This window comes from Mesoplodon densirostris, chromosome 11, assembly GCF_025265405.1.
Source record: "Mesoplodon densirostris isolate mMesDen1 chromosome 11, mMesDen1 primary haplotype, whole genome shotgun sequence".
Lineage (NCBI taxonomy): Eukaryota > Metazoa > Chordata > Mammalia > Artiodactyla > Ziphiidae > Mesoplodon > Mesoplodon densirostris.
The window spans coordinates 44881143-44894430 of record NC_082671.1 but is presented as its reverse complement, the minus strand read 5'-3'; the positions used below and the strand labels follow the sequence as shown (position 1 = coordinate 44894430).

The window sequence follows — 13288 nt, the reverse complement described above, 5'->3', positions numbered from 1 at the left end:
CCTAATGTTGAAATGAACTGTTTAGAGTTAGTCGTCTTTACAATAGATATCCAATAGGTATTGCTGTATTTTCTTCAGAAAGTTAAAATATTCCTTGTTGTGCCTCTGTGAGCTCATCACAATGGCCCAGGGTGCCTCAGAGCCCAGTTTGGGAAATATGGCTTTGAAAACTTAAAAAACTATGAAATCTCTTGCATGTTTCTACATTAATACCTACAGATATTCTTCATACATTTAGATTCTTGCAAAGTATAATTTCCAGCAATTTATAAATATTGATTTTAAATAAAACTGTCATATCATTTAAAAATGTATCCAAATGATATCTAAATGTCATAGCAATTTTTTTTTTTTTTTTGTGGTATGCGTGCCTCTCACTGCTGTGGCCCTCCCCCGTTGCGGAGCACAGGCTCCGGACGCGCAGGCTCAGCGGCCATGGCTCACTGGCCCAGCCGCTCTGCGGCATGTGGGATCTTCCCGGACCGGGGCACGAACCCGCATCCCCTGCATTGGCAGGCGGACTCCCAGCCACTGCGCCTCCAGGGAAGCCCTAAATGTCATAGCAATTTGATACACAAAATCATTTAAAAAATACCTAGGGCATTTTTTTAAAAGTCTTCTTATAGTGTTCTGTTTTTCTTCTTGATCTTGTATTTCCATTGTATTTCCCTACAGAATTGTATTCTAGTGTAAAATACTTTTTTATAGTTGAAAGTCTTTGTATGGATCATTGTTACACTTCTCTGCAATGAAAATATGTATATAATTTTTTTTCCTGTGGCCCTGAGTCTATATGCATTAATCCATAAGAAAATTATCTTTATAATTAGTTTACAGTTGCCCCAAACAATATAAATATATTAAAATGTTGATACAAAATTGTTTCGTATAAAGTAAATTTTATTGGAAATGCTCCTTTTAGATTTATATAATTAGATCATGTAGCCATCAGTGAATATTGTTTATTGCTGTAGCAAGACAGAGTGTAGTACCAGTTCTGTTCCTGTGTTTTGTTTTCATGGTGAGGAACCTTGTTCACATAAATAAGTAAATGGGAATGGAAAGTTTTGCTAAAATAGGAATTCTTTGAATTCCTTCTGAATTATATGCCAAGACCAGGGTGATCTATCATCCAAAATGACTTTTTTATGTGTCAGTTGACAACTTGTTGAGTCCTCTAGCTTGTGGGAAGGAAGAATTGGAAACATATGGCTTAACAAAAAGATTTGTAACTCAGTCCTCCATGCCTTGTGTTGAGCTTTGGGATGAGTTCGAAGTATATTGAGAAGAGTGGTTGTAAGAGGGGACTTTAGCCTTGATCATTAGTGATCACAAGCTCTCCCTCAGGCACATCAGTTTTAGGAAAGAGTTTATGAGGAAGCTGAGGTCCTGAAAGTGATTCTCTTAAAACCCTCCATGCCTGCTCACCCTTTTGAAAGACTAAGGAGTAGGAGTAACCCAATTCAACACTTTTTGCTCTAGGGCACCTAAGTTTCTTTTCTCTAAAAGTTTCCATTTGAGGCCTTTTTTTAGTAACTGCCTTCATAGGAATGGTTCATATCTTTAGTGGTTATTGGCATAGAAAATATACTGAGACTTACTTTAAATATGGAAAGAGGGGAAGATACTGTACCCTGTATTATATAGATCTTTATCATTTTAGAACACATTTATATGCATTATCTTATTTGATCTATACAGCCCTGTGTAATAAGGTAGATGGAGATTTGAAGCAGAAATGAGGAATGAATCCGAAGGGTTTTTGTGCATTTTCTAACTCACAGAGCCTTTGAGCGGTGAACAGGTGCTGGAATCTAGATTTTCTGATTTCTTACTCAGTCCTCTTTCCCCAACAAGACACTTTAACTCAGTAGTTCCTAACATTGCTTTTTCTATCACTCTGGACCATAAACCCTGTCTTAATACTCTTTCCTCCCACAGACTCATGAAATCTTCTTTTTCTCCCATTTAAAAAAAAAATTGAAGTATAGTTGAATTACAATATTGTGTTAGTTTCTGGTATACAGCAAAGTGATTTATATATGTATCCTTTTTCATATATATGTATACATATGTGTTTATATGTATATATAGATAATATATGTATACATATACATATATATTCTTTTTCATATTCTTTTCCACTATGATTTATTACAGGATATTGAATATAGTTACCTGTGCTATACAGTAGGACATTGTTGTTTATCTGTATTATATATATTAGTTTGTATCTGCTTACCCCAAACTCCTAATTTATCCCTCCCCGCCCCAACTCATGAAATCTTAATGATGTTATCAGTAGCTATTTAGACCTTGACAATTATAACCAGAAACAAAAAATAAATATTGGCAAATTCTTAGCTTGTACAGTTTTATCAAAGTGAGGGAAGAGGGGAACCCCTGGTGGTCCAGTGGTTAGGACTCGGCACTTTCACTGTTGTGGTCTGGGTTCAGTCCCTTGTTGGGGAAGTAAGATTCCACAAGCTGCACAGCGTGGCAAAAAAAAAAAAAAAAAAAGTAAGGGAACAATTTCCATTAGGAATTTTGTAATAAAAAATAATGGTAACAGCATTGTATTCTTATTTAGGGACCCAGACACAATACTAGGCCCATCTATCAGTGTCTTCTTTGGAATATTCATGGTTTGAATGAAACCATGAATCCATTATTCCTTTCAGGACCCCTACAGGAGCCAGTTGAGAAAACCTTCATTAGAAGCTGGGGTTGCCTCTTTAAGATACCTTGACTTTGTGTGGAGGAAACTCTGTATTTCTGTAGTGACAACTTTTGGAGCATTTGTGGGGCTGGGAACTTGGAGCTTTCTCTTCGAATATAAGGAGAGTACAGATGCTGGAGAAGGTAGACCCTAACTCCTCTTGTGCTCCTTAGGATGGAGTCCACAGAGAAGTGTGAAGCCATCATCACCCACTTTAATGGAAAATATATTAAGACACCCCCTGGAGTACCAGGTGAGGCATCTGGGAATCAGGCTGAGAGGGCCACAGTTTATGACTTCCTGTGAAGATTCTGGAGGATTTTTGCATGAGTGAGTGGACTAAGTGAGGTGGGACTCAGCTGCCTGTCTGCTTTCTCTCTTGGCAGCCCCATCTGATCCCTTGCTTTGCAAATTTGCTGATGGGGGTCCAAAGAAACGACAGAACCAAGGAAAATTTGTGCAAAATGGACGGGCCTGGCCAAGGAATGGAGACATGGTAAGAGGCCCTCTAGGAGACAGGAATACTAAGGACATTAAAATATAATGGATGGGGCCTTCCCTGGCAGTCCAGTGGTTGGGACTCTGTGCTTCCACTGCAGGGGGCATGGGTTCTATCCCTGGTTGGGGAACTAAGATCCTGCCTGCCGAGCAAAGCAGCCAAAAAAAAAAAAAAGAAAAAAGTGGAATGGAAATTTCCATGGCCTGATTTCTGTGGTAAACTTGAGAGCTACAGTATGTAACAGAGATGCTGGCTGCTTAACATGCTCTTCAGTGTGGACCTTGAATGGAATTTTGCATCCTGCACAACCAGAAAAACCCTGGAACAGTTGTAGCGGGATTAGTTCAGACTTCATTTTTAATCAGTTGAACCAAAAACATCCTCAGCCTTGAAATTCTGGGCTTGTTCCTGTTCTCACCTAAGGGCTCACAATGTGCATGCTGTGTTCTTTCTTTATAGGGTGGTATGGCCTTGACCTATGACCCCACCACAGCTCTTCAGAATGGGTAAGGGTGTTTTCTATAAACAGGCCACCTGAAAATGACAACGGCCTGTGTCCAGGCACTGGGATGTTTCATCTTGATATTTAAAGAGTAGTCAGTGGTGGGAGTTCCCTGGTGGCGCAGTGGTTAAGTATCCGCCTGCCAACGCAGGGGACACAGGTTCGATCCCTGGTCTGGGAAGATCCCATATGCCGTGGAGCAACTAAGCCCATGCGCCACAACTACTGAGCCTGCGCTCTACAGCCCGCAAGCCACAACTGCTGAGTCTGTGTGCCACAACAACTGAAGCCCGCACGACCAGACCCACGCTCCACAACAAAGAGAAGCCACCACAATGAGAAGCCCATGCACCGCAACAAAGAGTAGCCCCTGCTCGCAGCAACTAGAGCCCGCACACAGCAACGAAGACCCAACGCAGCCAAAAATTAAATAAATAAATTTATTTTTTAAAAAAAAGAGTAGTTAGTGGGAAGTGGCTGTGTCTATCAGTGGGGGCCCTTGCCTTGTAGTTTCCTGTGACTCCTTACTGATGAGGTCCCTTCCTACAGGTTTTACCCAGCTCCTTATAACATCACCCCCAACAGGATGCTTGCTCAGTCTGCACTGTCCCCGTATCTTCCATCTCCTGTGTCTTCATATCAGGTATGTTGTCTTCATATCAGGTATGTTCATGCCCAGAAAAGGGTGTGGTGGTTTTCCCTACCATTGTGTTTTAGGCTGGGAACTACTTGTTCTTTTGTTTTTTCCTTTATACATACTATACACAAATAGTTTTACATAAAAGCATAACACGTGATCACACTACATGTATATAGACTGTTGTAGAAGCACCCTTTTACTCTCTGTCCACCACTCCCACAAGCAAACCCATGTTAATTTCCTACTAGTTTCCGTATTTTTTGTTATCTGCATATACACATAAGTATAGGGTTTTGGAAGTCATTGTTTATGTTACAAAATTTTTCCATATTAAATATATTTTTTACACTTTACTCTTCTCATTTAAACCAGTGATTCTCAAAGTGTGGTCCCTGAACCAGCAGTATCAGCACTACCTGGGGATTTTTAGAAACACAAGTTCTTGGACTCCACCCCAGATTCACAGGAACTCTGGGGACGGGTCCTACCAATCTGAGTTTTAACAAGCCCTCCAGGTAGTTCTTATGCAGCCCTGTTCTAATTATTTCCTTTTTAATAGTAACATTATATTTTATGCTGCACATATACCAGAATTCTTCCACTATACCCCAGTGAAAGGCATTCTTTGGATTTCAGTTTTTATCTGGTGCAAATAATGCTCTAGTAAACATCCTTTTGCCTGTATCCTCATATATGAGTGCTTTTGTTTCTGGGGGCTAGAGTCCGAGGGGTGAGGTGGTTAGGTTGAATAATACACGGACTTTCAGTTTTATAGATGTTACCAGATTGCTTTCCACAAACACTGTGCCAATTCACATTCCACTGGGAACATATGCGAGTACCCATTTCCCTCCAGCCAGAGGTGACATTGCTCTTTTAAAATTTTTTCTATCCTGATAGATGTAAAGTACATTGTTACTTTAATTTGCACTTCCCTGACTGCAGCTGAGTTTAAGCATTTTTTTGGTCATATTTTTATTTGCTCTTCATATGCTTGGTCCATTTTCCTGTTTGACTATTTGTTCTTTTCCCATCAACTTATAAAAACTATCAGTATTATTGGGACTTCCCTGGTGGTCCAGTGGTTAAGATTCTGCACTCCCAAAGCAGGGGGCATGGGTTTGATCCCTGGTCGGGGAACTAAGATCCCACAAGCCGCACGGGGCAGCCAAAAAAAAAAAAAAACTGTCAATATTATAAGTACTAATCTTTTGAATGTTATCTTTGTTACAAGTTTTTTTTTTCCAAATTTAATTGTTTTCTGTTGACTTTCTGGTCCTCAAACTTCAGCTGTGCATCAGAATCACTTATTAAACCTAGGTTACTGGGCACCACAGCAAGAATTTCTGATTCAGCAAGTCTAGGGTGAGAGGCAAGAGTTTGTCTTTCTAACAAGTTCCCAGATGCTGCTCCTGCTTCTGCTGCTGATCCAGGGACCATACTTTGGGAACCACTAGTTTTTACCATGCAAAAGTTTAAAATTTGTGTATAGCTAAATATGTCTGCTTTTTTACTTACAGCTTTTGAATTTCTTGTCTTAATTTAAAAGGTCTTCCCAGTCCCTATATTGTACATATAGTCCCCAAGATGTATTTCATTGTTTTACATTTAAATGTATAATAACCAGGAATTTATTTTTGTATATGACGTAAGATAGGGGTTCTACTGTATTTCCTTCAAAATGTTCACCAGTTATCCTAGCACCAAATTATTAAATAATCCATCCTTTTCCCACTGAATTGAAATGCCACCTTTGTCATAGAGTAAACACTGGAATCTTTTTCTGTATCCTTTATTCTCTTCCAGTGATCATTGTGTCTTCCTATTTCAATAATGTATTGATTTGATTACAGTGGCTTTCATAGTATGTTCTAATATTTGATAAGATAAAAGCTTCTCCACTCTTTCATACTTTTCCTTGCTATGTTTTGGCATTTATTCTTCTGTATAAGTTTATGATCATTTTATCTAATTTTTAAAAATCTGTGAGGGAGGATTTTAATTGGAATTACATTAGATCTATATATTAAAGAGAATTGACTTCTTAAAAAGTACTAAGTTTTTTCACCTAAAATATGGTATTTCTTTTCATGTTCTCAAAGTTTTATGTCCTTCAATAAGATCTTAGTTTTATTTATGTAGGTCTTATGTTTTTCTTGTTAAATATACTTCTAAGTGTTCTGTAATTTTTATAAGCATTTCTAGATGCTTATTGATACACTGAGAAGTCACTGATTTATGTTCGTCTATCTTGTATACTGCTCACCAAATCCTCTTATTACTACTAGTTTTTTTTTTTTTTACTTAAATCTCTTAGGTTTTCTAGGTATACAGTTATACCATTGATGCAAAATAATAGTTCTCTCCTCCTTTTCAATTTTATGCCAACTGTGTTCTTATCTAATTGTATTTATCTGACCCCACTACCTAATAGGTTACTATAATTGCAGTGGTTTTAATATTTCTCTGTTTGGGTTAAGGTTTGCAGATAGTTTTTGGTAATAGCCTTTAATATATGTAAGTAGTTTCTTTCTAGTCTCTGTTTTACTTTGTGGTATTTTTAAAAATTTATTTTCTAGTCGCACCTCAGGGCTTGTGTGATCTTAGCTCCCCGATCAGGGATTGAACCCCGGCCACGGCAGTGAAAGCGCTGAGTCATAACCACTGACCGCCAGGGAATTCCCTACTTTGTGATTTTTTTTTAAAGTAAATGGCTGCTGAATTTTCTAAAATGTCTTTTCAGCATCTAATATTACACTATGGCTTTTTTACTTCAATTTTGACTTATGTTTGTAGAGCTTCTGATCTTGAACAATCCTTATATTTGTGGAATAAACCTACCTGTCTATCAAGATGCATTTCTAGCTTCTCGTTGCTTTTTTTAATTTTAAAATACAGATATAATTTACAGACGATAAAATTCATCCTCTTAAAGTGTACAAGTCAGTATTTTTTAGTATATTTATAGAATTATGCAACTGTCCCCATTATCTAATTCCAGAACACTTTCATCACCTCAGAAAGAAACTGTGTACCCATTAGTAGTTATTCCCCATTTGCCCTTACCCCTAGCCCGTGGCAATGACCAATATACTTTCTACGTCTATGGATTTGCCTATTCTGAACATTGCATATAAATGGAAGCATACAGTATATGTCCTTTGCGTCTGGCTTCTTTCACTTAGCATGTTTTCAAAGTTTATTCATGTGTAGCATGTATCAGTACTTCATTCTTTTTTATGACTGAATCACATTCCATTTTATGGATATGCCACATTTTGTTATCCAGTTATCAGTTGATGGCCATTTGAGTTGTTTCCACCTTTTGGCTATTATGAATAAAGCTGCTCTGAACTATTGTGCACAGTTTTGTGTGGACATATGTTTTCATTTCTCCAGGGTATATACCTAGGAGTGAAATTGCTGGGTTACATAGTAACTCTGTGTTTAACTTTTTGAGGAACTGCTAAACTGTTTTCCAAAGCCCCTGTCCCATTTTACATCCCCACCTGCAGTGTTTAGCATTTGTTATTGTGTCCTTTTTTAATTATAGCCATCCTGGTGGGTATGAAGTGGTATCTCATTGTGGCTTTGATTTGCATTTCCCTAGTGACTAATGTTGTTGAACCTGTTTCATGTGCATGTTGGCCATTTGTGTATCTTCTTAGAGAAGTATCTATTCAAATTTGTAGCCCAGTTTAAAATTGGATTACTTGAAGTGTAAGAGTTGTTAATATTTTTTAAACAGTTTATTCTTAATATTTACTGTTTTTTTGCGGGGGGCACTCCAGCCTTATGTGGGATTTGCTGAACATTATCAGATAATTGGGCAAAATAATAGTCTCTAGGCAATTAACATTGTTGTTTGTTTATTTTCGCTTGCATTAGAGAGTAACTCAGACATCTCCTCTACAAGTACCTAACCTGTCCTGGATGCACCACCAGTCATACCTCATGCAGCCTTCAGTGAGTGTTCAGAAGTGGGCAAAAGCCAAAGAGGCAATTTGATGTAAAGAAAAACAGTGGGATTTGATGAAAGGAGATAAGGGTGTGAGGTCTGGCTCAGTCTCTTGTGCAAGCCAGGTGTTTGACCTTAAATTCTGTGAGTTTGCTATTCTTAGACAAGGATCCCTCCAGACTGATGGGCAGAGTGCCTGTTCCTGCTGCATAGCTGGGTCGTAGCTCACCTATCATTTCCCAGGATTTTTCAATGTCTGTCTTCAGTGGTTCTGGTAGCCATGAATCACCATTTCAGGCAGCCTCATAGGATGCTGCCAACTAACCCTGTCCTTTGTTGCTGCTTCTAGGGTTCAGTTCTGACACCAGGAATGGATCATCCTATTTCTCTCCAGCCTGCCTCCATGATGGGACCTCTTACCCAGCAACTGGGCCACCTCTCGCTCAGCAGCACGGGCACAGTAAAGCAGGATATTTTTTTATTATAAACTCCTACCAAGCAAAGAATACCTATGTAATACTCTTAGGTTTAAATACTCTTGAATAAGGATGGGAATCACTTCAGTGTCATCGAGGGCACACTCAGAAAGGGCGATAAACTAAAAAGAAAATAATCCGTGAGCTAGGAATACAGCCATTCTGCTCTTTAGCTCATTCATTTTAACTGATTCCTACTCATGCAACTAAATAAATGGTGTTTCTACCTACATATTAGTTTATCTAGTTCATACACTTTCGTAGAAGTCTTTATCAAAGTAGTAACAGGAAGAATGGGTGAAGCTCATTAGTTTTCTTGTGGGTCGGATGCATTCTGATTTGTTCAGGAGGGCTTAAAGCAGAGAAAGCAGTGTGTTGAGAAAAAGCAGAAGACAGGAAAGAGGAGGAAAAGGTAGTCATGTACTTAGAAGCCTCTCTAAGCCAGTGTACTTTAGAGTCACCTGAAGTGCTTTTAAAAAGCACAATTAGGACAATTAAATTAGAATCTCTGGGGACGAAACAATAGGCACTCGTATTTTTTACAGCTCCCCAGGTGCTTTAAATGTAGCCAAGAATCACTGCTCTAAGCCTATTGATGTATCTCATTCCAGTATATGCCAACAGCTGCAGCTATGCAAGGAGCGTACATCTCCCAGTACACCCCTGTGCCTTCTTCCAGTGTTTCAGTTGAGGTAAGAGCTTTATAATCTCTTTGGATTGAAGATTGGAAAATGAACAGAGGCAGATTTTCCCCTGATCAAAATCTTCCTCTCACAGTGATGCTGATTCTGTGTTCACAAATAGCTGGTAAGGATGTGAAGAATGTAGGAAGGAAAGACTTAGTTTGTATCTTTGAATGAGGCCCTTCCTCTCATTTGGCAGACGGTAGTTAATCCCAGGATGCTGGCTTGTATTGACTAGTGTGTCCTGGGAAGAGGATGGGTTGCTCTAAATGTTGGGGAAGTGATGCTCTGAGTGTGCATGTGTGTTTGTGTGTGTATATGCACTCACACAGGTGTGTGGGAATGGGTTGGTTGGGGAGGACATGCAACTAAGCTAGGCTGCTTCAGTGGGAGGTGAGGAAAGGATGCACAAGGTGACTCTCCTGCCTTGGCTGTGGTACAGGAGAGCAGCAGCCAGCAAAATCAAGTGACGGTGGATGCTCCCTCAGACCATGGGGTCTATTCTTTCCAGTTCAACAAGTAACAGTGGTAAGAATCACATACTGAGGGGCGGGGTGGGCTGAGCAGCCTGAAGTCAGACTCTCATGTTTGTCATTCCCCCTCCCTACCCTCTCTGGCTATGCCTCCTTTAGGATTTCCCTCCCCATCTTTGCTGAGTATAAATGAATTCTTGGAGATGCTGATGCTCCAGACTCCAGAGGGCTGACCAGGAATACAGCCCCTCTGTGGGCCCAGCTGAGGACTAACACTTGGTCATCGGTTTTCGCAGGCCTGGGCCTGGAAAAAGAAGTCTCTGCACTCCTGCCCTCTGCTCTTCCTCCACTCCTGGTGGAGCCTGGAGGAACTGTCACTTTTTGTGTGTGCTACAGTCGAGGAGACCAAAAAGACTTCTTTTATTTTGTGAGGAAAGTTTTATGTTTTATTTTAAACTGCAGTATACTCTTTCTCTACCCCAAAGAGATACGGTGCCTGGAGCTTGTTCTCATCTTTATGAAAAACAGTTTTTGATGTGTTGGACTTATTGGGGAAGGCTTTTTAAACAAATTATTTTCTTAAAAGAAAAAGGTGTGGTGCTAGAACGCTGATGGAGTCCTACTGTGGGCCCTACTTACTGAGTTTAGTTATGGACCTTTTGGCGGGGGTGTAAGAAAATATGCAGACTTTTAAAGTCTTGTTTTTTAAAGCTCTTAGATCACACATCCCATCTCTTCTTCACATACATTTTATGCCTTCTTTCTCTCATCCAGAGCGTTCTTTTTCTCTTTTCCATACAGCAGAACCGGCCTACTTTTCCTCTTTACAGTTTTTAATTTTGTGAATTTCTTTTTTGAATGAAATTTCATATGGAATTTTGTGGGGCTGGGCAAGGAACAAGGTAGAACACTAAGCAGGCAGTGGAAGTGGCTTTTCCTCCCTCTGCCCTGCCACATCCTAGGAGGAAAGACTAGACTTTGCCCTCCGGAAGCAGAGATGTGACCTAGGCTCACTAAGGAGACAATCCCACAGCCTTAGGAAGCCATCCTTGATCCAAATTTGGATGCAGACTAGGTTTTCCCTGGCGATTCCAGAGGAGTGGACCTACTGACTTCTGACTGACTCTTCTCACTGCCGAGGCCAACACCACACCCTCTGAGAAAATGTCTTCCCTTGCTACAGCTTTTCAGGAATACCTGCTTTTCTGCTTCCTAGAGGATCTTTTCTGCCCTGGGTCTCCAGGGCCCCTCTCTTCCCTATCTCACATTGTTGCTGTGCTCAGGGCCTTTGCATCTGTGACCTTGCTGAATCCGTTTAGGTTCCTTCCCCACCACGGACAATCAGCTGCTTTACCTCTAGACCAGCGATTCTCAAAGAGGTGGTTTTGTCGCCTAGAGGCCACTTGGCAATCTCTGGAGACGTTTTTGGTTGTCGCACCTGGGGGTGGGGCTGTGTGCTACTGGCAGCTGGTGGCTGGAGACCAGGGATTCTGGTAAACACAGTGCAGGGCACAGCAGAGCCCCAACTCCCCCAGCAGAGAATTGTGGCTCAAAATGTCGGTAGTTACCAGGCTGTAGACAGTGTCACCCCTGCCTCCTGTACCAGGGGGCTGGTCAATTCCCACCCCACCCTGGACACACGGTGCCTTTTGACACTCAGGCAGCTGGTTGAGAGGGACAGAACTGAGGTTCTTGAATTCTCCCCAGGCTTTGACCTTTGGCACATCTGTGTACAGCAAGAGCTGTCCTTGAAAGGCTTGTGCCATGTGCACACACACATTCAGAGGGATAGAGGTGGGGACTGGTGTGTGTGTGTGTGTGTGCTGCGAAGGGGCAAGAAAGGGCAAAGCTCTTTTGTAACTGTCCAGAGCAACCTGCCCTAGTGTGTTCGGGCCCCTTTTCCAGGGAGCCAGGAGATCAAAAATAATCTTCCTGCTTGTGGAAGGACAGCAGGGAGCTGGGATAGAAAAGGGCCATAAACCCCATCTCACTATTTACAAGGTCAGGAGTCCTTCAAAAAAAGGCTATAATTTGCTCTTCAACTCCATCACCTTCTGCAAGACCTGACTATGCACACGGAGACAGAGAGGAGGAAGCCTTTGTCCATTTTCTAGGAAATAAGATCCTGCACCTGCCTCTTCCCAGTCACTCCCTTCTGCACTGAAAGGAGAGTTCTGCTCCCCTTCACTTCAAGGTCAGGTGCCTTTCCACCAGACAATCAGACAGAAAGGCAAATGATGGAGAATGGAGAAACAGGTGTTCGGTAGGCTGGCTGTAGGGAGAGGAAGGAGGTGCTACTGGGCGGGAAGAAGCTGTATTATCAGTTGTTGTACCTAGAGCTTGGGCCTAGCTTTCCCTCTCCTCCACCCATCCCAGAGTTGAGAGTCCTAATGCTCCCTACCCACAGAGTGTCTTTTTGTACATCCTGGGGTTAAGGGAGTAGGGGTAGGGGACAATAGGTAGGATGTAAAGTATAAAGGATAAAATTGCCACTATTAATTTTCTCATGGGTACTTCCAACCTCAGGAAGGGTTTATCTGATGTAAAACAGCCCGAAACCCAGTAACTTTATAGAAGGTTTTGGCTGGGCAGGTATCTCGTTTCTGAGTCTCTACTCCTTAGTCAAGGAAAAGACACCATATATTTCTTGTCAGTGGCCTTGAAGAAAAGGAGAAAAATCCAGAATCCTGTTCGTTTAATTAGTCGTAGTTTTGGGGGAGCCTTGCTTTGCTAGGAGGCTTAGTGAAATGAGGGCCTTTCATGTGTACAAACTGTTGATATCACTGCTGCCCTCCTCTGCCTCCCAGAAGTCCTGGTTCTGTCTACTTTCTCTGTATTTAAATGTTTAAACGGCTGTAATTTTGCTTTGTTTTGTTTTAAAATTCTGAAGTTACCTTTCGTGTGTTCTCATGTGAATCTGCTTAATGGATTTTATTAATGGGTGTTTCTGGTTTGGGCAGGTTTGGGCATGGGAAGTGACGGAGAGCCTGAAGTTGTTTTTGTAATGGTTAATGGCATCGTGGAATTTTGTTTGGGCCTTTTTGGGTTACACTCATGATACTTTTTGCCTAATGGTTAGTTCATTTCTAACAGTTCATAACATGGGTGAGTGATTGGAAGAAGGAGACAAGGAATGAGGGATACTTTTCCTCCCATGAAATAGCCCCATGGGTGGCAGTGGTGGCAGAGGACTTGGAGGGGAGAGACTTCAAGCTCACAGCCTGGGGCTGGGCTCTTGAAACACTGTGCTAGTGTTTCCTGAATCCTGCATTCATGGAGCCAGGTCGTAACTATCTCTGCACTTCATATCTCAGCCCCGCTCCTTACAGATGCTCATA

General features: G+C 41.1%; 1 protein-coding gene across 5 annotated transcripts in view; it reads left to right on the top strand.

The window, feature by feature from the left end:
* The window catches only part of RBMS2 (RNA binding motif single stranded interacting protein 2), an 88493-nt gene extending 78107 nt beyond the window's left edge, over nt 1–10386 (top strand). For all 5 annotated transcript variants that reach the window (XM_060112984.1, XM_060112986.1, XM_060112982.1 and 2 more), the window contains 9 exons: nt 2893–2972; nt 3106–3215; nt 3678–3724; nt 4270–4363; nt 8249–8326; nt 8668–8778; nt 9406–9486; nt 9920–10005; nt 10110–10386. In XM_060112984.1, the coding sequence (XP_059968967.1) occupies nt 2893–2972; nt 3106–3215; nt 3678–3724; nt 4270–4363; nt 8249–8326; nt 8668–8778; nt 9406–9486; nt 9920–10000 (682 nt within the window). In that variant the 3' untranslated portion in view covers nt 10001–10005; nt 10110–10386. The remainder of the gene's footprint in view (nt 1–2892; nt 2973–3105; nt 3216–3677; nt 3725–4269; nt 4364–8248; nt 8327–8667; nt 8779–9405; nt 9487–9919; nt 10006–10109) is intronic.
* The last annotated feature ends 2902 nt before the right edge of the window (nt 10387–13288 follow it).